Source organism: Perca flavescens, chromosome 6, assembly GCF_004354835.1.
Source record: "Perca flavescens isolate YP-PL-M2 chromosome 6, PFLA_1.0, whole genome shotgun sequence".
Classification (NCBI taxonomy): Eukaryota; Metazoa; Chordata; class Actinopteri; order Perciformes; family Percidae; genus Perca; species Perca flavescens.
The window spans coordinates 17,785,785-17,811,514 of record NC_041336.1 but is presented as its reverse complement, the minus strand read 5'-3'; the positions used below and the strand labels follow the sequence as shown (position 1 = coordinate 17,811,514).

At 41.7% G+C, this 25,730-nt stretch overlaps 1 protein-coding gene across 1 annotated transcript; it reads left to right on the top strand.

Moving 5' to 3' along the window:
• Positions 1-10,584: 10,584 nt before the first annotated feature.
• On the top strand, positions 10,585-25,483 carry prkcg (protein kinase C, gamma). The gene is given in 16 exon segments (XM_028580760.1): positions 10,585-10,826; positions 13,590-13,621; positions 13,733-13,815; positions 14,828-14,939; positions 15,751-15,879; positions 15,990-16,146; positions 16,465-16,736; positions 18,057-18,214; positions 20,180-20,353; positions 20,714-20,805; positions 21,282-21,344; positions 21,509-21,647; positions 22,709-22,789; positions 22,972-23,079; positions 24,248-24,388; positions 25,211-25,483. Coding segments are annotated over 16 exon segments (2,145 nt in total). The 3' UTR covers positions 25,373-25,483.
• Positions 25,484-25,730: the final 247 nt, after the last annotated feature.

Sequence of the window (25,730 nt, the reverse complement as noted above, 5' to 3'; positions counted from 1 at the left end):
AGAATTCAAACAGGGTCTTCATCGGCTGAATCGGCCATGAATTATATCAAGGAAACACAGGAGTGCCACACGTTGTACTCACCAGGTCTAGGGTCTGCATGTTGCACCATGAACAGCTTATCCTACCACAGTGACAGGGCACATATACCCACAGAAACCAGTGTGTGTGTGTGTTTTCAGCATTGTACAAGGCCCAGTTCTGCTCTAGTAACCTCGCAAACACTATAGGCCTACTTACGGGTTGCTAAGGCGGGCTGCTAGTAGGGTGATGTTGCTCCTAGCCCAGACTGGTCTGGTCTATGCCCTAATTTAAATGTGTTAGTTTATTTGACATTGTCTGTCTGGGGTGGGGTTGGAGGGTCAGTGCTGCACTTACTTCCTGAGAATTGCTTCATAAAATATGATTCTCTTTAATTAATGCCAGTGGTGCTGTGTTTCCTTCCAATTCTTTTGTCACGAATGCGATTGTAAATAAGGGGCTTTGAGCCGTGCAGGCGTGTGTGTGTGTGTGTGTGTGTGTGTGTGTGTGTGTGTGTGTGTGTGTGTGTGTGTGTGTGTGTGTGTGTGTGTGTGTGTGTGTGCGTGTGTGTGTGTGTGTGTGTGTGTGTGTGTGTGTCTGTGTGTTTTCTCTTGTGACAGTATTTTCCATACAAGCTATTACCCAGTCAGAACTCCTTCAAAGTAAATTTATGGAGAGCTCAAAGAGTAGTTTCTTTGGCATTCTGACAAGCAGTCCTCTGCCAAAATATGTGTGTGCCGTATTTGCGTATGTGTGTGTGTGTGTGTGTGTATGCGTTTGTGCGTGCGCATGCTTGCATACAGTATATTTCTCATAGGTTTCTCGGTTTTTGTCAGACTTTTGCTTTGATCTGGCCAGAGCTGACCTAACATAATCCACTTCTTTCACCCTCAAAAAGAGCAACACGCCTAACACTTTGCCTCAACTCTCAACCTTAGCCAACAGCCACGTGACCAGCTCTATTTCTAATACAATAAACAGATGTGTTTTTGCTGATCACAATAGAATTCAAACAGACCTGATCCTGATGCAGCTCTCTGGGAATTCATCCATAGACCTGTGCGATATTTGCATTGATAGTCTTTTAGTTTTATTATTTTTATTTATTTATCATTTTTATTTTTATTTTATTTTATTTTGGGGGGAATCAAATCAGAAATATAGTCATCAGAAATAGAGTAGAAATATATAGGAGTCAAATATTGTGGTAAACAACGAAAGATAAACTGAATTAGAAATAGTTTTAACTATCATAATCCTTTGTGGAAAATCTTGTTTCTGGTTCTCAAAGCTAGCTTTAAATGTATTTATAAATATGACTTGGTTCTTTAAAAATGCTGCTCAATCAAAATGACAAAACATCTAAACAGTACCTGACATATGATATTCTGCAAGAGTGTTGATGGGGATATTAAATATGTTTTGTTCTGCTCCCTGTGCGTCTGCGATCTGCTAATTAGCCATGCTTTGTCAGTGTGATGGGCTAATGGCTAATTGCATTGTGAGGCCTCTGTGTGTACATGCGGTAATGACTTAACGCTCTAATAAGATTGAGTTACAGGCAGTTGGATCATGGTGTCCCCAAACACTCATCTGAGGTCAGTGTTATGCTTTTCTCTCTTACAGTATGGCTATGATGGGAGAGTGGAGGGAATAAAGTGATCTTTGTTCTCCCATGTGGGATTTCTTTCACTCGCATTGTGTTCTGTCATTTATCTTCGAGCTGGGTACAGTTAGATGCCAGCAGTGATGTATTTGCTTTTGAGCCTTGTTATGCATATAAAATACAGGAATACAATATTTATTTGATTAAATATACATTGTATTTAGTGGATGCTGACCAACTATGCTTTTATCTTGAAGTTGTAAAATATGCCTGGTCTGGATTGGTCAGTTGATAAATATCTGCACCCAACACAGCTTTCTATCTCTGTTCAACCCCCCACCTGCTCCATTCTTTCCCCCCTCCTCCTACAGTACTTCCCAGTCCTCAGTCACTTCTTCATAGTCATACACACACACTCACACAGTACAGTGACACACACACACACACACACTCATGAACGGTGTGTGGGAATGGAAGGAGTGTGCTGCGTCCCTGCTGAGGTGCAGCAGATTGATCCTGTACTGATCTGCCACTGGGTCTCCGGGGATTTGTATCGCATGTCTGTGGTGCAGGGCTTAACACTTTCTCTCACTCTCTTCCTGTCTTTGTCTCTCTCTCATTCTTTCTCTCTCCAACGACACTGGCATCGTATCTTGCTATGCACTGCAGTGGCCCTTACGCTCCTGCACCCCTCACCCTCCATCTCTCTCAGTATTCTGCCAATAGCAGTTTCCTTCGTCTCTCTGTTTTGATTTTCTTTCAATTCTAGTTCCCCTGACTGACTCTGTCATTTCATTTATTCTCTTCTCTATCTCTGCTTATCCCTTCCTTAAAATCATTCTGTTCTCCCTGTGGATTTACCTTTCTACTGCATTGTATTGATAAATTCTCTAGCGTTTCTTTTACTAGTCTTTTGCTGACACTGTTGTCTTTCGAAATATATCTACTGAATAACTAAATCTATATCGATGTATGTCACACACTGTACTCACACATGTACAGTACATGTGGAAGGAGAGCGCTGTTTTCCTTTCATCATGTGTGCAGCGCCGCAGGGTTCTACAACCCATCGGCTTGATCTCTGAAGTTAAAAAAAAACGACAACACCCGAGCATCCTTTCATCTTGTGCTTTTTCCCCAGCTACACAGCGAATCTCTCGCTTTTGCCATTTTCACATGAGCCACGCTAGACCACAACAAGGGACAAAATGAGTTAACTGACCCAGAGCTGAAGCACACTGTTTGGCTGTGTGTGTGTGTGTGTGTGTGTGTGTGTGTGTGTGTGTGTGTGTGTGTGTGTGTGTATGTGTGTGTGTGTGTGTGAAAAAGATTATGTGCACGTGTGTCTGTTGCATGTGTGTCTGTCTGTAGCATGTTTGCTTATTTTTATGATTGGCAATCTGTGACTGCTTGATTAGTTGTAATGGTAATGAACACAGTGTGTTTACACAATAATGCAAATGTCATTTCTTATGCAAGTTAATGCCCTTAATTTGGTTCACCAGGATCTCTGTGGATGTTTAAACTCAAGCTTTTAAACACACTGAAGCAGGTTGTATTTCCTGTTCTTGTACTGCATTATGCCCATAATGAAACTGGTCAATCCTGCCCCAGCAAAATGGAACATAACACAAGTATTTTCTTTTTTATATAATCAAAAAAAAAAAGATGTAGACCACTGATGTAACTAAAACGTATTGTCATTATCAATTAATACAATGAATATTTGCTATATTAATTGTTCTTTGTCAGAAAATCACAACTTTCCCAGAGCCTAAAGTCAATGACCAACAGTCCAAAACTCCTATATATATTCTTTTATATAAATGTAAAACAGAGGAAAGCATACAAACACATTTGAGTAGGTGGAGCCAGAGAATGTTTGGCATTTGGCTTAAGAAATTAAATATATGATCTATTATCTATTGCTAATTAATTTCTGGATCAACTGAACAATTATTGGACTAATCAGTTTAGCTCTAATGTAGGTATATGTTGTGTCTACTTTATTTGCATGTCATTTTGGTATTTTGATGCCTCAGGATTTGTTTGTTTCTATTGTCAGAATGTAAAGTGGAAATAATTATTCACTTTGTCTGCTTAAGAACAGTCCTTAAGATAGAGCGGTAACATCAACAGAAACATGAGTCTGCTGTATGCTGCGGCCAATATGTTTAAAGCGATATTACAACCACATCTAGGACACAATAGATAGATAGAAAGATATTTATTGAATCCCAAAATGAGAAATTACAGTGTTACAGCAGCAAGATAACAGTCACACAGCACAGAATATACATGAAATAATAGGATACAATATACATACATACAATATACATGAAATAATAGGATAAAATACAAGAACAAATATTTAAAATAAGTATTCATGCTACATCCTTGTTTGCCTCTCTTTGTGTGTGTGTGTGTGTGTGTGTGTGTGTGTGTGTGTGTGTGTGTGTGTGTGTGTGTAAAGCCACCTACCCAAAGCGAATTCATCCTAGAAAACTGGGATAAAAATTAAGATATCCTCAGACTTTACCTTGTTCTCCCCTCGCCTCATTATCCAGTCGCCCCTCTTACCCTGAGTCTCTTGCCCTCCTGCTTTCATCCTTCCCCTTGAGCACATTTTGTTCACAACTGTCTCTTTCTCGCTGTAGCACTAAGAAAGGTTTTGCAGCCTACAGCTGAGGCTTTGAGTTCTTGTTAGTATTTTGCACATACTGTGAATAGTAATACGCTTCAGCTCACATGCCTGTTTTGCTCATGCTAGTAAATGATCTATCGGCTTGGCTGCGGTCCCAAACTCATTATACTCAAGGCTTTGACTTCAGTAGAGGCAGAATCTTCCAAACCCAATTTGTTTTATATTTTTCGAGTTTTTAACTCGTAAAATATTTACATTCTGACAATAGAAACATAATGAATAGAAGGATAAAACCATATTTATATAGACAGAAAAATATACAAAATCATGTAATAGTCATATCATACTTGTCTTGTTTAAAGCGGCTATAATCAATATTTTATATTATTATATTAATAATGGATCACATGACCTTGAACCCACAGAGTATTATCACCTGACTGTGCCACTCCCCTCAGCTCTATGAAGCATTTTGGTGTCCTTTCAGCTATTTTTGGTTTTATGGCCTGCAACTTAACTGTTCTGATTCACTCTCACCGCTGTACAAGCATTGTTTTACATTGTAGCTGGTTTCTGTAAAAAAGACTCACTGTACGCAGTAGACGATTTGTTCATTTTTAACAGGGGGACCAGACCGAGTTCATTTTATGCACCCACAACGAGCAAAGCACTCTTTTGGTTCCCCCCCAGCTATATAGTTTAGAGAATATTATAGATTCAAAAACATAACTCTCAGAAGGGCGGGACTCAGTGAAAAATCCATCTGCTACTTCAACCATGGACAGCGCCATAGATTTATCAATGCACAGCACAGTTAGGTTACTGATATATCATAGGCATGGTCAGGGCCATGGTCAGGACCATAGATTCTAACTTGCACAGACCTCAGTCAGATAAAGAATCAATGAGTCAGGCAGATTAGACTGACATGTTCAACTAAACAACCCCTCTGCCCTGCACTCTCTCTCTCTGCTACTAGGGGATGGAGAGGGGCGATAGCAGCTTCACAAGGGGTATGTATTTTGGTCAGCTTGCTAACAAGAAGGGATTCCCCCCTTTTCCCCCTCAAATCGCCTACTGACTGTACGCTACCTGCTCAGCAACGAACAACACACAGACACAGTTGGCAACTACCTGGTGAACATAGTGGAGTCTTTAGCAGTTAAAGAGACAGATATTTCCCTCAGGAGTTAGTGTAGACAAAAACAGATAAAAGTGAAGTCAATATTGGACTTAATCCAACAGGTGGCCTGACATACAACTCCAAATGAATGATAATGTCCCAGTGTTACGGTTGGATGTGTAAATAGGCTACTAATTGTTAACATAATATTGGTATTGTCATTGTTGTGTTCACATCTTGTTTCCATTTCACGTAAGTGGCAAAACAAATCTGTGGTTTAAGGTTTTCCTTAAAGTTTGCTTTTATACAATGTGCCAGGTTATACAAGCAGACGTTAGATTTTCCTCAGTATACTGTATAAACAATTACTGTTTGAAACGAAGGTGTTAGGGAGGCAGTCTACCAGAGCAACATACTAGAAGATAGTGGTTCTCAAGAAAATGGGTAGTATGCAATAGGTTATTGACTTATGGCGTATAAACATTATTCCTGCCACTAAACTGGTGTAATGTATAAAAATATTCTCAGACCAGTCTCTAAGATGTTTGGCTGTCACTCGTGAGCCATCCACAAATCAGAAACCCCAAAAACCATAACTTTATCCAATAGATTTGATTTAATGTACAAAACTGTCCCTCATTTATCCTTATGACTTTCCATTTCATCAGATGTTGTGGCAATGACAGGCAGGTCAGCTGGGTAAATATGGAGAGCATGCTTATTTGCTTCAACACTGAGACTTTGTAGGCCATGTTGATTGGCCCTAGTCGCCTGCCAAATGTCTCATCTGACTGGCATTGAGGTTTGTTGCTCTCTTCTAAAAACACAGCGGACTACTAAACCAATAGAAGCAACAGAGCCAGCTGGTTCTAAAGAGACAAATTTAACAGGCAGATATGATTACCTCAGACATCACTTCTCCCCCAATTCCACAAACAACAGTTAGGCAAGTCAATTTACCTTAATTTCATTGGAGGAGAAAGCCAGCCAGCCAGCCAGCCAGCCAGCCAGCCAGGTTGATGCCGATGCTTGATGCAAGTGAGCGCTCGTTAGACGATAATGGATGCGTGTAATTGGTGAAGTGCTGATTGCTCCCCCAAAAAAGATTCCATCGGAGGAGAATTTTCTGTTTCATTAAGCCATGGTCAGAAATAATAAGATAGCCATCTGTAGACTGAGAGAGAATAAGTGAAGGGGGCTGGGGTATATGGAAGGTGCACAGCTTCCAGGACTGTCATAGTGATTATTGTAAAGATGACTAAGAGACGGATTGTGATTTTGGTGTATTCTTCATTGATCTATCCTCTCTTTTTCTGTTGTAATCTCTATATTTCAGTTTATCTTCACTTCTATTTGTGTTTTATTGCATTTTACTTCTGCTCTTAATCATGCAGGCCAAATCTGTGTGTTTTTCATTCTGACGTGTGTACGTTGTCTTAGTTTACAGCCTTAATGTATCATTGGCTGGCTGAACACCAGCTCGATTTTATGGCCTGGGATCAAACACTGTAAAGCATGCTCCGATTGGCATACAAACGCACCAGTGCTTACTCATCACACTGCATGGAGGGCAAGCATTGTGCACCGTTTATGTGCTTTGTTTTTCAATGCACTGATTACTGAGGAGTGCATGGTCTACAAGCTCATACTGCTGTGCCCCCCCCCTCTCTCTCTCTCTCTCTCTCTCTCTCTCTCTCACTACTAAGGACATCTTCCTCATTTATTTGTGACAACATAACAAGAACATGACTCATCCAAGATAAGAGTAATGAGTAGTGGGAGTCTTATGGGCCTGAAAACGAAGACATTAATGGCAGTTCTATGGAGAAAGGTCTGGTGACAGTTTGTGTGAAGGAAAGCCCCCTATCATTTCCAATCAGCTGCTAGTTCTGCATGACTAATGCTGAAATGACATATATCATTGTCAGATAGGGCATGTTCACACAGCTGTTTTTTTTTCTCACATACAGTAATAATGACAGCGTCCAACACACACACACACACACACACATGCACGCTAGCTCACTCTTATCTTGCTGGCTGACACCATTTTGCTCTCTAACAATCTTGCTAATTATAATTGTTAATTAATTCTCTGCCAGTGTCCTCATCAGGAGACTAATAACCTACATTTCCATTAATTAGACCTTCAACCCTTCGCTCCCTCTCTCAGTCTCTCCGTCCCACTCCAATCCACCCCTTCGTCCCCTGCATCTCTGCTCCCGCCTGCTGCTATCTTCTCCCAAGATTGTCCATAGACCATGTGCAAACATGGAGTGTGTGTGTGTGTGTGTGTGTGTGTGTGTGTGTGTGTGTGTGTGTGTTGCGTGTGTGTGTGTGTGTGTGTACTTGTAGTACTGACATTGTGGGGACAAACATTTGTTCACACAGCCACTTAATGGGGACTCAACTACTATTTGGGTACAAAACGTTCCAACAAGGAAAGCAATTGAGTTGTAGGGTTAAAGGGATAGTTTGACATTTTAGGAAATACACTTATTCACTTTCTTGCTGAAAGTTAGATGAGAAGATTGATATCATTCTCACATCTGTATGGTAAATATGAAGCTAAAGCCAGCTGCTGGTTAGCTTAGCATAAAAACTACAAATAGCTATCCTGGCTCTGTCCAAAGGTAAAAAAAAGACATCTACCTACTGGCACCCCTGCAACTCACAAATTAACACATAGTAGTCCAAGTCTTTGCTGGTTGCCTGGCAACTGGTTACCGGCCAAGAAATAGTCTGGCACATAACCCCCCTCAAAAAAACAGCAAACTGTTGTTTTTACACTTTGATTTCTGTAATTATAATGATTTTTGGAAAAGGGTTGCTGTTTTCCTCAATTTCCTTTCAGTCTTTATGCTAAGCTAAGATAACCAGCTTCAGGCTCTATACACATACCAGCTACATACTTGAATGTGGTATACATTTTTTCATTAAACTCTCAGCAAGAAAGCAAATAAGTAAACCTCCCAAAATGTTGAACTGTTCCTTTAAGGCTTAGTATGTGTTTAATTCATTAATGTAAGTCAATACAAAAAGTGTGTGTGTGTGTGTGTGTGTGTGTGTGTGTGTGTGTGTGTGTGTTTGCATGTGCATGCATGCGTGCGTGCATGCCTTCAACAGTGTGTGGGCAATCAATTGACAAACAGACCCTTTTCTTGGAAACTACTCTTCCCATCAGGCTTAGCTGACCTGGTTTCAGTGCACAGTGTAGCAGTGTTGTCATGTCACCACTTGCTCTGATCTCAGAAGAAATTTCAGATGCTGTGAACATACTGTTAACTGTTGTAGAAAAGATTAACAGGGTTGTTTATTTCATAGGCCTGTTGATCCTTCAGTCATCTGGATCTGCTGCAAACTCCATGACTTATAACTGTTTATTTCCTGTTTTAGCTGCACTTAACTAGCCATTTCATGCACTCTCCACCTCTAAAGCGCTCTGCTCTTTTCTTCCAGACTGAATACTCTTTCTCTTCTCCTTTCCTCGCTCCGTCTGGCACAAGAGGAAGTGAGATTCATACAGTTGGCGCTTGCCTGTCCATACTGTATTGGTGGTGGCAAAATGGCAGCTTCTGTCTCATCCGTCCTCCTTCCTCTACCTCCCTCACCCTCTCCTGAGAGAAGTAACCCAGATTTTAAAATGAATCGCTGCCTGGTCCCCTCAATCCTTCTCTCTCTCTCTCTCTCTCTCTCTCTCTCTCTCTCTCTCTCTCTTTCCATCTCTCATCCTCTTCTTAGTAAAAACAGAATCAATCTTGGAAAGAGAATACCACCTCTCTATCTCGTCCTCCTCCTCACCCTGCCTCTGGGTTAACGGATATATAACACTTTACTCTTCTATCTTTGGTTCCTAGAAAGCTTGAATCTCCTGAAAAGCTCGTTGCTTTCGCTTTTGCTTTTTGTTGTAATAGGTTTTTCTTTTCTTTTTTACATTTTGTCTGATTCTTTTCTAATTACCACAGCACTGCTTATCTTGGTCTTTTCTTCCAGTCGCTCTTTTTTTTTTAGGTGAACAGCTACAGGTGTGACACCTTAGCCTTTCTTTTGAAGTGAGCCAAACGAGGCGAAGAAAGGGGGAGAGGAAGAGAAGAAAGCTGTCCTTTAGTAGAGCCTTTCTTTCTAAATCACCACACATTCAGGTATTGTGTCTTTGTTGTCTTTGCTAAATGGGTTTGCCCACATTTTCAGAACATAGTTTCTTCTTGTGATTACTTTTACTAATTTCTGATCACTGTGCCTTTTTTCACCATTCTCCTTATTCAACATTTTTGTTTGATTTACTTCTGCTTCTTTTCTGAGACACCATCATTTCATTACATTTCTCTCTGGCATGTTTTTTTTAGCTACAAGGTTATTTATTTATTCATTAAATCTCTGTTGGTGTTTCATATATCATTTAGTAGTGTGCAACTCTTGCACCGCAATCTATTCAGCTAATTTGCCATTTTGCTCTTTTTCCAGAGCATCTCATTCCCTATAGACATATACATAATATTCTGGTCCAAACTTTACTTCTAAAGTGGGACTAATTGCTAATAAGGGCAGGCAGAAAGTTGAGATTGGATACAGGCTCTAATATTGGAGCAGGTGGTGGGGGTGTTGTTGACATGGCAACAGGAGGCACAGTTGACATGATGACCAGGGGGTGGAGGGTTATCCGTTCTGCCAGGGGGATGGATATATAAGGGGTACAGCAAGAGGGAGATGTAGGTAAAATGGACAGGTAGTATGTGGGACACACAGTGAGTCGCACTAATGGTTCAGCGTCTCCAACCGCCTCAGAGTCTCTTAGGAGAGTTCTTTCTCCGTATGTGAATTAACCTCCCTGTCTCCCTCATTACACCTCTCTTTCTTCTATCACTCTCACTCTTGTCGCTTTCCCTGTGCTCCCCCCCCATCTTCTTCTGCACTTCCGGTCCGTTCTCGATCTTTCTCTCGATCACGTCACTCCTTTACTGCTCCCTACATCCCATGTGCCATTAATACAACTCCTGTCGCTACCATGACCCATTACACTTTTCATCCCTCCTTCTCCCACTCCCTCTCCCTGTTCTTGCCTCCTCCCCTCCTCCATCTCCCGTGTTCAAGGTCTTTTTGCCTGTACAACTCTATACCCTCCGTACTGACACTCATCATCCATTCCCCCTCTCCCTCCCCCTCTCTTCTTTCTACAGTATCCTCCAGGCATCATGTCGACCCCGATCTCCCCTTCCCCCTCCCTCTCCCCGTTGACACTGGCCTCCCCTACATTGGCAACCTCCCCCGGTCCCTCCCCTCTGCCCTCACCCCTCTCCCCTCCACCCAGGGTGCCTGTTTTCCAGAGGAAGGGAGCGCTCAAACACAAGAGGATTGTCGAGGTTAAAGACCACCAGTTCACTGCCCGCTTCTTCAAACAGCCCACCTTCTGCAGCCACTGCACCGACTTTATCTGGTACAGTAGCACACAAACACACACACAGCTGCACTTTTAAAGAGAAACCAACCCGGCAGGTCATAAACCGCCTTCTCAGGCATCCCACTACTCCATCTGAAACTGACTTTCTCTGCACGTTTTCTCTCTTTCACCAGATTCAGCTGCCAGCTGGAGAAACAGCCCACACTCTGTAGCCACTCTGACCTGATCTGATCACATAACCTCACCTCCACACTGCAGCCCACACAATACAGGAGTTACTTTAGGAACTTCATGTACGCACACAAATGCAGACACATGCTGCATGCACACAAGCAAGATTTTAATTAGGAAATAGCTTTTTTCTACTATGAATGCTTGCAGAAAGTAACAGTACATGCAAAAATGCACAAACACACACAGGCAGTGGTGTAGGCAATGGGGCGATCTTTAATACGCCACTTCCATAAAGTCTCCCAAGGACAGATTAAAACAAGATATTCTAACTTTTTATTCTTCATTAGGTCCTGCCACCATTAGTGTTATTTTTCAGACTTTGGAAAGCTCCACCTAAGCCACAAAAGACATTATGGAACTGTTTTCACAGGCCGATTTCTCATAAAGAGTAAACTGATCATACATAAAATCGGTGGAGTGGACTACAGAGCTAGATCTACAGTAACTATCTTTTAAACTGCTGAAGTTTACACTTGTCACTGTCCAGTGAAAACTACGCATCTCCAAATTTGTTGATTTTATTTTTATTTTTTATAGATAAACTGAAGGATTTAGTTCTCCTTTATGAGTTTAGAAAAGTATTTTACTTCTTAAGCTATATAAGCCATTTAATAATGATGGGAGAAATAATGCCAAAAATGGAAAACGAGAAATTTGGAAAAATGCATTGTCACAAAGCTGCTCATGTTGATGTTTTGGAGATACACAGTTTTCACAGGACAAGGATTATATGTTTCCGCTTATCTTAATCTGCTAAGTATTTACAGCTAAATGCAGAGGGAAAATATTCTATTGGGGAGGCAGTGTAAACAAAAAGAAAATAAAAGAAATAGTTTAATAAAGTGCCAGTGCCTCATACTGATGTACAGTATGAGTAAATGTATGACCTCTGACATGCAGGCATATAGGTGTTCATGTTAAAATGTCCATACACACAACCATGCAGAGAGCTTTTTCTGTCCAGTGAAGCTAGTGTGTGTGTGTGTGTGTGTGTGTGTGTGTGTGTGTGTGTGTGTGTGTGTGTGTGTGTGTGTGTGTGTGTGTGTGTGTGTGTGTGTGTGTGTGTGTGTGTGTGTGCGTGTGCGTGCGTGCGTGTATGTGTGTGTGTGGACATATGGTGGTGGTGTATGTCGGATGCAGGGCGGTGCATGTGCCAGCAGCCTCTGGGTAGCTTTCAGGACATTTCTCCAACTGGCTCCTGTCTTGGCTGCAGTAGCAGCACTTAGTTCAGGGTGAAAACTCGTTTCCTTCACACAGGCTGTCAGAGCAGTAACTCTCAACCTGGGGAGGATTGGTAGATTAATTAAAGACGAAGAAAAAAAAGTGACACTTTTGTCACAGTTCAATGTGTTTGGAGTCAGTGACCTGCCGTTCTCAAGGGTTATAAGATAAAATCAATGGACCATACAATGATATTCTTTAAACTGATCTAGAGACAGATTCAACAGGCCTTTTTCACAGCAGACATTTTGACTTAGCATAGTAGGAAAAGCATGGATGTTACTAATATCATTTACAATGGATCTGTTGTATGCATGTGTGCCATTCAGCCATGACAGTGTGCCAACATGCACAATACCAGGACCCTGAAACTGAAGCTGCTAAATGGAATTCAGCCATGATTAATTAATGTCAAAAAACTTCATCAGTAAAAAAGGCCTTTTTCAAAGACCTCTTAAAATGAATTGTAATTTATCTTTAATATATTATTTATAATTTTTAGTTAATGCTTTAACAGTCCAGCATGTTTTTGAGTATTCTGGTCAGTTTTATCGAGTTTTTCAAATGTTTTTATTATTATATATTATATATATTGAAAAATACATTTTAATTAATTGCATACGTTTCCAAAGCATTACATTTAAAATGCAGTGAATTCCCTGTGATATCTGGCCAGCAAGCAACACTGTTGAATCTCTCCAAACCCATTCCTGACTCTCTACTGCTCTCTGCTGGTCAAAAAGCAGAACTGGGCCTCACACACAAAGACTGCTGCAGACAGAGACTTCTGTTGAATGCTGATCAAGGATCAGATTACCCTCTGCAACCCTGTCTTTAATTATTACTCAGCCAGATGGTGAACTGATTTTAGATCAGTGATTGTGGTCAGTTTCCTATGAACCCCTGGGCCTCTCCAGTATGATTGTGGAGTAGCTCTCAGCAGTGTCTTGTTTGTCTGCCATTCTAATCAAAACTTGATTCAGAGCAGGCAAGCCGCTGAGTGGACTCTTTAGTCAATCAATGGCTTTAATTATTCAATTAAAGAGAGAAAAGACACTCAAACTTCACACATAATGACTTTGTTTATCACGTTGGTAGCCTCTAACACGGCTAGTGGTGTTTGTTTTTTGATGAGACAGAGTTTGTTCTCAACTAGTGCCCGCATGTGTTTTGGTCTTAATACAGGTTTGAAGAATGCAACACTATCTCAGCACTATCTCAGTCTTGGCAGCATTATCTATTCTTCCATGGCAGGGAAATAGTCTCAGAAGCGTGATGTTTCACCTTAAAGAGGAGTAGAGACGATTGTATTTGTGTCTTAATCCATGTGCCTTTTTCATTTAGGGGCATCGGCAAACAGGGATTCCAATGTCAAGGTAATGATAAACCCGCTGTTATTGTCTTTTTCCGCAGTGTTTTATCTTCTCAGATTTTCTCAGTTTGACCGATTCATTTTTTGAGGATATTTTACCTTGCGTTTCTTCTAGTTTGCAGTTTTGTGGTCCACAAAAGATGTCACGAATTTGTCACCTTCACTTGTCCTGGCTCTGTGGCGGGCCCCAGACCAGAAGTGAGCAGATGTGTCAGCGTATTCATTACTTTCACTTTTGTTTTCCTCCTTTTCCTCTCAATTTCTTGTTTTTCATTTTAGTCAAGATTTAGCCTGTCATCATCATATTTAGCCATCCGCTCAGTGCCAGGAGCATGTGTGCATGACTCATCCGTCAATCCGTGCATCCTTCGCATCGCACATCTGTGACGTCTGCACTCATGGGATGTCATCTTACAAGGCCTCAGAGATGCAGCGAGTTGAAGATAGAGAGTGGGGGGGAGATGCAGGTGGAGGGGTGGAGGGGCTGATAAGAGGGAGAATTAGAGGGGGAGAGAGCAACATACTACTCAGTCTTCCTCTCTGTGGCATTTTGAGGATTTCAGGGAGATTTGTTGTTTCTGAACCTTTTTTCTTCTTCTGTCAGCCAAATAAACTGCCTCAGAAATTAGGTCAAGGGGAACATGTGTGTAACAGTGTGTGAGTGTTTGAGTGAAAAAAAGGATGAGAGAGTGAAAGGAACACACACAGGAGAAAGAGGGTGACGGTGTTTTTCAATAGCGGCTCAGAGGGAAAGAAGTTTGGGAGAAGGTGATGTGTGGAGAGTGGTGGTGGGGTCTGATGAGCTGTAGAGAGATAAAAAATGATTTGTCTCTCTCTGCACAGTACACACACACACACACACACACACACACACACACACATACACACCTACATACACTCACACACAGCCTTGCCGAGATGCACTCTCATTTATATGTCCTCTCCCAGTGGAGAAATTGAATTGGCTTGTGCATGAATACCCCACTCAACAGCTCTCCACTAATCATACTCATGCATGTTTGTGTGTAAATGTGTGTGTGTTCACAGTTTCTTCCATGGTCACACTGTGTCTATGTGTGTGTGTGTGTGTGTGTGTGTGTGTGTGTGTGTGTGTGTGTGTGTGTGTGTGTGTGTGTGTGTGTGTGTGTGTGTGTGTGTGTGTGTGTGTGTGTGTGTCTTCTCAATGCAGATTGTTTCTGTTGTGTTTCAGGACCTGAAGAGTCAGCACACATTTAAAGTTCACACTTACTCCAGTCCCACCTTCTGCGACCACTGTGGCTCGCTGCTGTACGGCCTCATACACCAGGGCATGAAATGTGGCAGTGAGTTTCACCACATATAACAAATGTGTAATAAATCTGTGCATGTACTTTGTGTTGTGAAGACGTGAATCAGTTAACACAGGCACATTGTTGGGACTTGCCTTCCAGCTAGGGAAATAAAGCTGGTCCTGACCAAATTAGTGTTAAGTTAGAGTTGACTTTGTTAAGTTTATGTTTTGGGGTATTTTGGGAAATACTCTTATTCACTTTCTTGCAGAGAATTAGATGAGGTGATTGGCAACCAGCGGAGACTCCAGGAAGTGACTAGTGCCTGGCGAAGAAATAGTTTAAAACATAAATCCCTGTAAAACCACAACTGGTCAGTTTTTTACCCACCAAACAAATTATATATGGCGTGTTAATTAGTGAGCTTTAGAGTTGCTGGTTTGTTACCGTCAGACAGAGGCAGGCTAGCTGTTTCCCCCTGTTTCCAGTCTTTATACTAAGCTAAGCTAACAAGCTCCTGGCTGTAGAGCTATAATTATAGGTAAGACATGACAGTTGTATCAGTTTTCTGATCTTACTATTGACAAAAAAAGCAAATAAGTGTATTTCTCAAAATGTCAAGCTGTTCCTTTAAGGTTAGGATCAGGTTAGGGGTTAGGCAGTCTCCGGGGCTATAAATATAAGTCAATGCAATAGCTTAAAGTGACAAAAACAAGACATGTTTTTCACAGTCCTTGTGATAGACATTTTATTTATAGGAAACATCTGATCATTTTTAACTTGCTATTTATCTAATTACCGTTTTTTGGCACCTATGCATGTGTTTGTTCATACTTTCTACGTATGTGTATCTTTGTACTGTAAGGTTGTGACATGAACGTCCATCGACGGTGTGAGACCAGTGTTCCCAGTCTCTGTGGCCAAGACCACACAGAGAAGAGAGGGAGGATCCACCTGACTGTCAGAGGAGAGACGGAGGATGTCTACGTCACAGGTGAGGGCACCAGCTGGATCATGGGAAGTGTTTTAAAAGAAATAGTAGGATTGCACAGGCAATGAAGGATTTTTCTCTCTGTGCTTTCTTTTATTCTACTTTCTCTTCAGTGCGGGAGGCTCGTAACCTGATGCCCATGGATCCAAACGGCCTGTCAGACCCGTATGTTAAACTCAAATTGATTCCAGACCCGAAGAGCCACAGCAAACAGAAGACCAAGACCATCCGCTCAACACTTAATCCCGTCTGGAATGAGAGTTTCACCTTGTGAGTCCTTGTGAACTTTAATCCAAGGTGGAAAATGTACTTGGGTCTGAGACAAAATGTGCTTTAATTACAGTAAAATGTCCCAGAAATTGGAATTACTGAGTCACAAAAAGGGACCCTGAAAAACAAAGATTAGAGGGTAGAAAATAAGAATGATGCTCCCTGAGTACATGCAGCTTATAAATCAGAAAATTGTCACAAAGGTGAAAAAATACGAAAAACAATGATTACCTTCTGTGTCTTTGTGCGTTGTTGTGTTGCTTACACAGTGAGCTTACTCTCCCCAGTGATTTTGAGTTTTTTTGTTTGTCTCTCCAGCTCAGTGCGTGGTCACCAGTGGGACAGGCGTCTGTCTGTGGAGGTATGGGACTGGGACCGCACGTCCAGGAATGATTTCATGGGAGCGCTGTCATTCGGAGTGAGTGAGATCTTCAGGCGTCCTATCAGCGGCTGGTTCAAACTCCTCGCCCAAGATGAGGGAGAGTACTATAACATCCCTGTGCCAGACCCAGATCTGCAGGTAGGAAATTCACTCCAGTACGGACGGGAAAAAAAACCATTGATCCTCATGTTGAACAAAAAGTAGTCTCGCATTGCCAGGCTTATCTTCACAGTGCTGCAGAGTAAGGTTTGGCTACACCACACATACTGTACATTCTGGGATAGGAGAAAAAAATGCTCTGGGTTGTTTTCATTTCTTTGAACCAATCACAACAACAACTGTGGCTCTGCAAAATAGTTTTGGGAAGGAACTTGTTTTGGTGGAACATTTGCACCCTGCAAGAGAAAATACCACATACAATTTTAAATGAAGTTAACTGCTCACACAATACAGTAGTGTGAGCTATTTAAATTAGCTGGATACATGGTTAAACGTAATTTGCTTTTACCATTGTATTGCCGTGTGTATTTCATCCATAGCAATTCTCACCAATCGGTCCCAAAACTTCCCAGTTAGAGTAGATGCCGTAAACATATTCATTGTAAATCTTTACAATTGTTCCTAAAAGAACCAAACAGGCCTGCCTTGTTGCAATGAAATTTTCTAGTAATGGTCAAATGAAGCTTCGCGAACCACTGTCTTTATTTTCTGAGCTCACTAGATGGTGCTCTCTGTTCAACAAAGGGTTGAAAACACAGAGAATTGCCATTCCTTTAACCTTTTTCTTTGAACAGAGAGTGCCATGTAGTGAGCTCAGAAAATAAAGACAGTGGTTCACGAAGCTTCATTTGACCATCACTAAAATTTTCTTCAAAACTTGCCATTTTCATCGTGTAGCTTGCTAGCTTGTTTGTTGTTGTTTCCTGAAGCGAAGGAAGTTTGAGAACGGCAACACACAGAGAGCGGGAGGTGAGGGACATCTAGCGCAGGCAATTATTCTGGAAATGTACTTCTGTTGATCCAGACTAAACAAAAAGCAACATGTAACTGGAGCAGTCCTTGATGTTTTTTCCATGCTAATGACCATTTATCCTAAGGCCTCAGCCTTTATCAGCTTATAATTACCTACATCAAATAAAAAACAGCTGCAACAGCTCACACTGGGTCAGGATCTTGAACTGTCCCTCCCTATTCTATCTGAGAAAATAAACACAGAAGAAGATTTATGTCTGGTGTTGTCGCTAAATACACTCTGTCTCCACCAGGGCGCAGGATTGTTCTGCCTGACTGTAATCCAAAACTAGTGGTAGGAAGGAGTTTGGTTTGTTGGTCAGGTTTTGTGTGTGTGTGTGTGTGTGTGTGTGTGTGTGTGTGTGTGTGTGTGTGTGTGTGTGTGTGTGTGTGTGTGTGCGTGTGTGCATGTGTGCGCGCACACGCTGGACTGCATCCACCCATTCATCTCTCAACTCTCCTACTACGATTCTCCAGGAGCCTCAACCAGACGGCACAACACCCTCTTTGCCTCAAGCCCTACCTGCCTCGCTGCCTGAACCGTTCCCTGTGGCCCTGTCCCCAACCCCTGTACCACCCTGCCCACCAGTCCACACCCCAGGCCCTGCCAAAGTGAAAGTGGGCATCCTTGACTTCAACTTCCTTATGGTGCTGGGCAAAGGCAGCTTTGGCAAGGTAAACACAGCAGTCACTGAGACGAAATGTCATCTTCTCTACATACAATCAGTGCCTCTGATCCAACAGCTGTAGGTGATATCAAATAGGCTGTTCATGCTGAAAACAGCAAAGATTATTCCTGGCTTTAAATAATATTGATGGACTTGACCTTAAAGTGGCATTTCATACAGCAGCTCCTGGGTGGAATTTCTTTGTAGAAAAAACCCTTTCTTACTAACATGCTCAATGTCTCTCCTACTTTGCTGCCAAATGATTAATTTAACCCTTAGCTTCTTTTGTGTTGTCAGCAGTCGTGAGCTCAGGCTGACTGGCTTCCTACATGCCACACAGTCCTCCTGGAGGTGTTCATTTCAAGGGAGCCTCTGCTCTCCATTTTCTCTTTAATTCCCCAGTAGATGAGACATAATGAAGAGAGTGGAGTTTTGAGTCCTTCTTCCTCCTCTGAAATCCCCCTGTGCTGTTTCATAACTGTCAGAGGAGAGTCTACAGAGGACAGGAGAAATAGACTCGACTTACATAAGATGTGAGAAAAAAAAAAACGACCCAAGAAAAGGAGACACATACCCCGGGGCTGCCGAGTGAGGGAGAGTGAAACTAAGATAGAGAGGAAAAGGAGAAGATTTCTGTGCTTTGGAAAGTGACACGATGACCAAAAGGAAGTGGGATAACAAGACCGGAAAAGAGGGAAAAGTACATGTGATTGTGGTAGTAAGATTTGTAATATTCTAAAGAGGTATAAGTCCCATTTTTTATGCTAGTTTAAGTTTAAGTTAGTTTAAGACCACGGGAAAGTGCAGGAGACGAGATCACTCGGTGACTCAGTTTATCAACGGCACTGCACACACACACACACACACATATACACACACACACACACACACACAGCCTTCTACACAAGCACCTTTGTGTAGTCACATTGATTTCTGAAAAATGACACCATGTAATTTTCGCTACTATTCAACTATTTGAAAGTAAAATGAGATCCCCACTAGCCAGTGGCAATTACAATTTTAAGCAGTGTTGTTGTCAGCACTTTTCCAGTGCTCTTGACCATATCTTTCCCACGGACCACAGTAAAACCTGGGTCATGTGGCTCTCATTGTAGAAAATTATAGCATCATTAGCTTTCAGAGCAACCCACTAGCAGCCAGTTTCGCAGGATTGAAGAAATAGTCGCTGAATGTGTTTTTAATGTCTGATAAAAACTCTGCTTTGCTTTTTCATTATGACATTAATATGTCTTGAAATCTTCAGGTGTAGAGCAGCTTTAATTAAACATTGCCTCAGTTAGTTCACCATGTCGGGTAAGTGTGCACAGTACTGAACTTGCTTAAGCATCTGTTCATATAATGTGATAACGTTCTTACCAGTACATGCATTATTTTAATACTAGACACTTTAAACAAGTCCTGGCTTAGCATGACATATGATTTCATGCATAAAATATTGCAAATCTGCCTCAAAAGCACATCATTCTTATTAAAACAGCAGAACTAGTTTCCTCCTAACTAGAGCATCATGTCACTGATAACACAATGACCTAAAAATGTTCAGTACTGGCAGTATTACAGTATATGCATAATTCTATCTAAAGCTAGAAGTGAAGCTTTAATGAGAGATGCATTTAATACTTTGACGCAAAGAGTGCTGTTCTGTTAACTGTGTTTACGGAATTTAAAATTTAAAAATGCTCTTTAAGCAGGCAGTGGGTGTAGTGTTTTCTATAAATAAGCATTGTGTTTATTTATGGGCCTTTAATTTAATGAAAAGTTTGGAACAAGTGAATATGGAATAAAAAAATGCTATTTTAGCAGACAGTGGGTGTAGTGTTTTCTATAAATAAACATTGTGTTTATTTATGGGCCTGAAGGTTTAAGTCGTGCACTAGCTGCTTTCAAATTCTTGTTGTTCTTGTTCTTTGTTGTTACAAAAACTTTCTCTTCTCTCGCTGTCTTCGTGCAGGTGCTGCTGGCAGAGGAGCGAGGCAGCGAGCGTCTGTTCGCCGTGAAGGTGTTGAAGAAAGACGTTCTCTACCAGGACGAAGACATGGAGAGCGCCCTGGTGGAGAGGAGGGTTCTGGCGCTTTCCTCTCGCCCTCACTTCCTCACATCACTCTACTGCGCCTTCCAGACCGAGGTGTGTGTTGGTCTCATAGACTGTTGGTTGGTCTGTGTGTGTAGAAGAGTATACAGGGTCCTAAATGAACCCATAAACTTTCATTAAATTGTCCATAAACCTACCTGACATGTTGGCTGCGTAGTCCTCCCAGGAGTTGTTTCAGCAAAGGCTGCCTGAGATTTTCGATTAATAAATGAAATAATTAGTTTGCTTTCTTTAACAAGGGTCCTTGGTCCTGAAGGAGGTTTTAACAGATTGCTTTTTAATTTGGACAAGAGAGGTGATTAAGTATGGAGTGTATGTGTGTGTCCATGTGTGTGTGTGTGTGTGTGTGTGTGTGTGTGTGTGTGTGTGGGCGTGTGTGTTTTTTTTCTGCAGGACCGTCTGTATTATGTAATGGAATACGTCAACGGAGGAGACCTGATGTTTCACATTCAGATAGTCGGCAAGTTCAAAGAGCCTCATGCAGCGTATGTAGTCAAAAAGCTCCTTTCTTTCACCTTTAATTACAGTCCTCATCTACAGCTTCTCATTTTCTTTCTTTTATCCTCTGTTCCTTTACATACACACTCATCTCTTAGATTTGGTCATTATACCTGGTGACTCATAAAAAGTCATCAACTCAAGTACCAGCCCTCTTCTCTTTCTCCCGACTTTCTCCTCCCACCAATCTCATCTTTTCATCTATATTTTCCCTCCCCCTGGCTGTTCATCTAATCAATATTCTTTGATCAATCATCTAAAACTTATTCTCACCCTGTTGCTCATATCCAGCTCTCTTTCTTCATTTTTCTGCCTTTAATCTATTTTCTCTCCCTTTCATCACCCTCTTGAGCTCCCTTCTATCTTTTCTTGCTTAAAACAATTTTTCAAAAGATAAAGCAACCAGTAGTGAGACATCCCCCCCCCCACAAACACACACACCCCTTTTTCTTTCTCCCTGCAGGTTTTATGCAGCAGAGATAGCAGTCGGCCTCTTCTTCCTTCACAGCAAAGGCATCATCTACAGGTAGAGAAGTGGGCTGCTCATCTAACATGGCCTGGTTTGGCGCTGTCACTGCAGCACACAGACATGACACAGATTTATCATGTCTTTTGTGGCTAATGACTGTTATAAAGATGTTATCTATCAAAATGATTCATACCTGTGTGATCTGTCTCCTCCTTTTTTAGGGATCTGAAGCTGGATAATGTGCTGCTTGACAGCGAGGGCCACATAAAGATAGCTGACTTCGGGATGTGCAGGGAGGGCATGTTAGAGGGTGACACCACGCACACTTTCTGCGGCACTCCTGACTACATCGCCCCCGAGGTACACCAAACCCGCCTCTCACTTCGTGGTCAAGACTCCAACTCCTGAATTTCCCTCATTTGCTCCTTAGATCCCTAATTTCCCCTCGTTTCACCCCTGTCCTCCCCTATTCAGTTGCTTGACCTGTTTTGCAGTGCTGCGAGACGGAAAGTTGTTTCCCTGCAACTCCTCTCATCTCCTCTGTCCTCTCTGACCTTGTCAGCATTTTTGAATAATTAACTTCACATGATTCAATTAGCAGTGGTGTGTGCTTGTGCTCAGAGAACGTCACGATTGTCCTTCGGAGACCTTGTATTACCAGTTTTACTTTCTCTTACTGCGATTGACTTAAGGCGATTAATTCCCGTGAGAGTAACACAAACCACTGAAAATTCATCTCAAAAGGATTTAATTGACGAGGATGCAAATTTTAGCCTGAAAACAGTGGAGGGGATTTTGCTTGACACCCTTTTGAAATGCAAAATATCATAACTGTATGCTGTATAATGTTTACCGTACAAATTGTTTGAAATGTGTGTGTGTGTGTGTGTGTGTGTGTGTGTGTGTGTGTGTGTGTGTGTGTGTGTGTGCGTTTGTGTGTTAAGTAATCATTAACAAATACAATTCAGAGAAAGAGTGAAGGAGATATCCACTGTCTGGTTTATGGCCTTGTAGTGAACAGACCCAGTAGAAAGAGAAAGAGAAGATGTGACTGTCTTTGATACGTCTTTGATATTGTAATCCTTGCTATGGTACCCCTGGGTATCGACTCTCTTATGTAAACATTGATTCTCCTGCATCTGCCATTTTGGAAGAGATACAATATATTTCCCCAGGGGCTGGGGAATTGTTCCCATGCAACACACAAATCCAAAATCATGTGTTGATTATTTCTGAGCACATTCATACATTTATCCTCTCTAATACCATACTTTCCTCTCCCATTGCTTTTCACTCGGGCTGTCTCTGATAGCTGCATGCTGCGCTTTCGCTCACTCTCCCTGTCTTCTGTCTACTTCCTTATCTCTGCACTGCCATTCTTCCCCTTTTATCTCCTCTCCTGTTCTCTCCATCCTTTTCAGATTGTGGCATATCAGCCCTATGATAAAGCAGTGGACTGGTGGTCCTATGGAGTACTGCTGTATGAAATGCTGGCAGGACAGGTAACACTCAGCTTAATCCTAACAATAGAGCTCTATGCACAGACGCTTAACCCTCCAGTGCTTGTCCTTTGTAATCACTTCAAAAGACTTTCAAAAGAACTTTAATTTCAATATATTTGCTCACAGGTCCTCGTGGTTACTCTCTCTTTTTTTCTTCTTCTCTCTCTGTCTTTTCCTTCCAGCCACCATTTGATGGTATTGACGAGGATGAGCTGTTTCAGTCCATCATGGAACAGAGTGTGGTATACCCGAAAAATCTCTCTCGTGAAGCTGTCGCTATCTGCAAGGGAGTAAGATGCCATTTTTCTCACTCATATAACTGTTTGCACACAGACAATTAAGATCAATGCACATGTAAATCAGAAAAATGTAATTCAATTACTTTCTAAAATATATTTAAATAAATACACCAAAGCTTAACCATTATTGACTACTCAAAGGAATAGTTCAATATGTTAGGAAATATGCTTATTTGCTGTGTTGTCGGAGTTAGATGAGAAGATTGATCCATCCACCCATCGTCGCCGCTTATAGCTCCAGCAAGGGACCCAAAACTTCCCTTTCCCGAGCCACATTAACCAGCTCTGACTGGGTATTACCAAGAGACAGGCCAGGGTGGAGATATAATCTCTCCACCTACAGTAGTCCTGGGTCTTCCCAAGGCCTCCTCCCAGCTGGACGAAGATTGATAACTTTTTGTTGAAAATGAAGCTAGCAGCCAGCAGCCATTAGCTTAGCTTAGCGTAAAGACTTTGAACAGGGGGAAACAGCTAGCCTGACTCTGTCTGAAGGTAAAAATGAATCCTCCTTTCAGCATCTCTAAAGCTCAGTAATTAACACATTGTATCTTGTTTGTTTAATATACAGACAATAGTACAGTACATTTTACAGTACACAATTTGTGGTTTTACAGGGGGGGTTTGTGCCAGACTTCTTCTTGGCCTGGGTGCAGTGATTTCCTGAAATTGTGTTGCCATGAAATACTCCTGCACCTGAACTCCCTTAAAATCAAAAATAGTCATTTTCACACCTTGGTTTTTGCCTGAGTTAAACAAACAAGATACAATATTTTAATTAGTGAGCTTTAGAAATGCTAATAGGCAAATTTTGTAACCTTTGGACAGAGTCAAGCTAGCTGTTTCCCCCTGTTTCCAGTCTTTATGCTAAGCTTAGCTGCTGGCTCTAGCTTCATACTTAGCAGACTTATACAAGAATAATATCAATCTTCTTATTTAACACACCCACACAATCAATATACCTAAATGTAAATCACAAAAAGGAAATAAAATTACCTCATATAACATTTAAAATACATTTAAATAATATTTCAAGCATGCCATGCACATTGTTGAGTAAGAAAAGCAGAGCGGGTATAATTCACCTGTATCCCATGATTACCACAATATTTTTCTTTTCTTTTTCCAATGTTTCCCTCCTTTTTCTTCACTCTTTCCCAAGCTCCTGACGAAGCACCCGGCCAAGCGTCTGGGTGGAGGACAGGATGGAGAGAGAGAAATCAGGGAGCATCCGTTCTTCTGCTGGATTGACTGGGACCGTCTGGAGAGACTGGAGATCCCAGCGCCCTTCAAACCCAGAACTGTCAGTTGAACAGATGGACTATAGACTCTTCTTTCTTTCTTTCTTTCTTTCTTTCTTTCTTTCTTTCTTTCTTTCTTTCTTTCCTCTCTTCCTTCCTCTTTTTTCTCTGTCTCTGTCTCTCCAAAGACACTTTTAAGATATTGAAGCTGTCACTTTCTTCCATCTGTCTCCTCTCTCTCAAACTCCCACGCTTTCCCTCATTTCTCTGAATCCTTCCTCTCTCTGCCATCCTCATTGTGTTTGCCATTTCATCCCCTCTTCTTCTCTCTGTTCAAATGGCCTTGTCCCTCCCTCCCTTCCTCCCTCTCCCCTATTCCCCTCTCGTTTCTCTCTTTCATCACCTCTGCTGGTTTCTAGAGATGGGCTTTGAGGATCAGACAGTCCAGTTATAACATACAGAACCCCCTGACCTTAGGGTCCTGCCTACTCCTCCCATATGCAAATATATGTCATCATTAGCCTGCCAAACGCCACTTTGCGGCCCGCTGGCCAATGGTGAGGTGTGCCTTGAGTGAGCTGAGTATGCTCAGGGGTTAGAGGCCAGGCCCATTAGCCAAATGAGATTCATGTCATCCAGCACAATGGCTGTCAAGGAGCAGGAAAGGAGACGTGAGCAGCTTCCTTCCTGCAGTAGGTGTGGTAGAGAGCTCTTTCGAGAGAAAACAAGGGTGTGGGTGAGAAAAAGAGATACGTAGGTGGAGTCTTTTTATAATTTGGCTTCTCTTATGTCTTTTTTCAGGAGGAGGATGAGGGTGTCTATGCAATCAGTAATAATCACAAATGTGTGGATGTGCATACTAATCTTCTCTTTTTCTTCATCAGGGTGGGAGAAAAGGTGAAAACTTCGACAAGTTCTTCACAGCAGCTCCACCAGCTCTCACTCCCTCTGACCCGGATATACTAGCAGCCATCAACCTGGAAGACTTCCAGGGCTTCACCTTCCAAAACCCAGACTTTGCCCCCTCGCCTCTCACCGCTGTTTAAAAATGGCTCCCACACTTGCAAACATTTCCTCTGAGGGTACCCAAAATACCCTGGTAATCCCCCTAATAGTAGTTTTATAACAAAGAATTTGAACATGAGAGCTAGCAGCAAGTATTAAAGACACCTCTCATAACCAAATTCTGACGTTTACATGAAAATGCCAAGACACCTTTATTTTCATGCACTCTCTTTGATGCATGTATTATATTGATTGATAGTCACAGAATATGTTGCAGCAATGCAAACAAAGCCAGTATTATGCTTTAGGTTTCCATCTTAGAGTTTTTTTGGAAGACATCCCTTAATTTGATTTAAGAGTACTGTAGTATGAACTTGAGAAATAAATCTCTTGCATGCA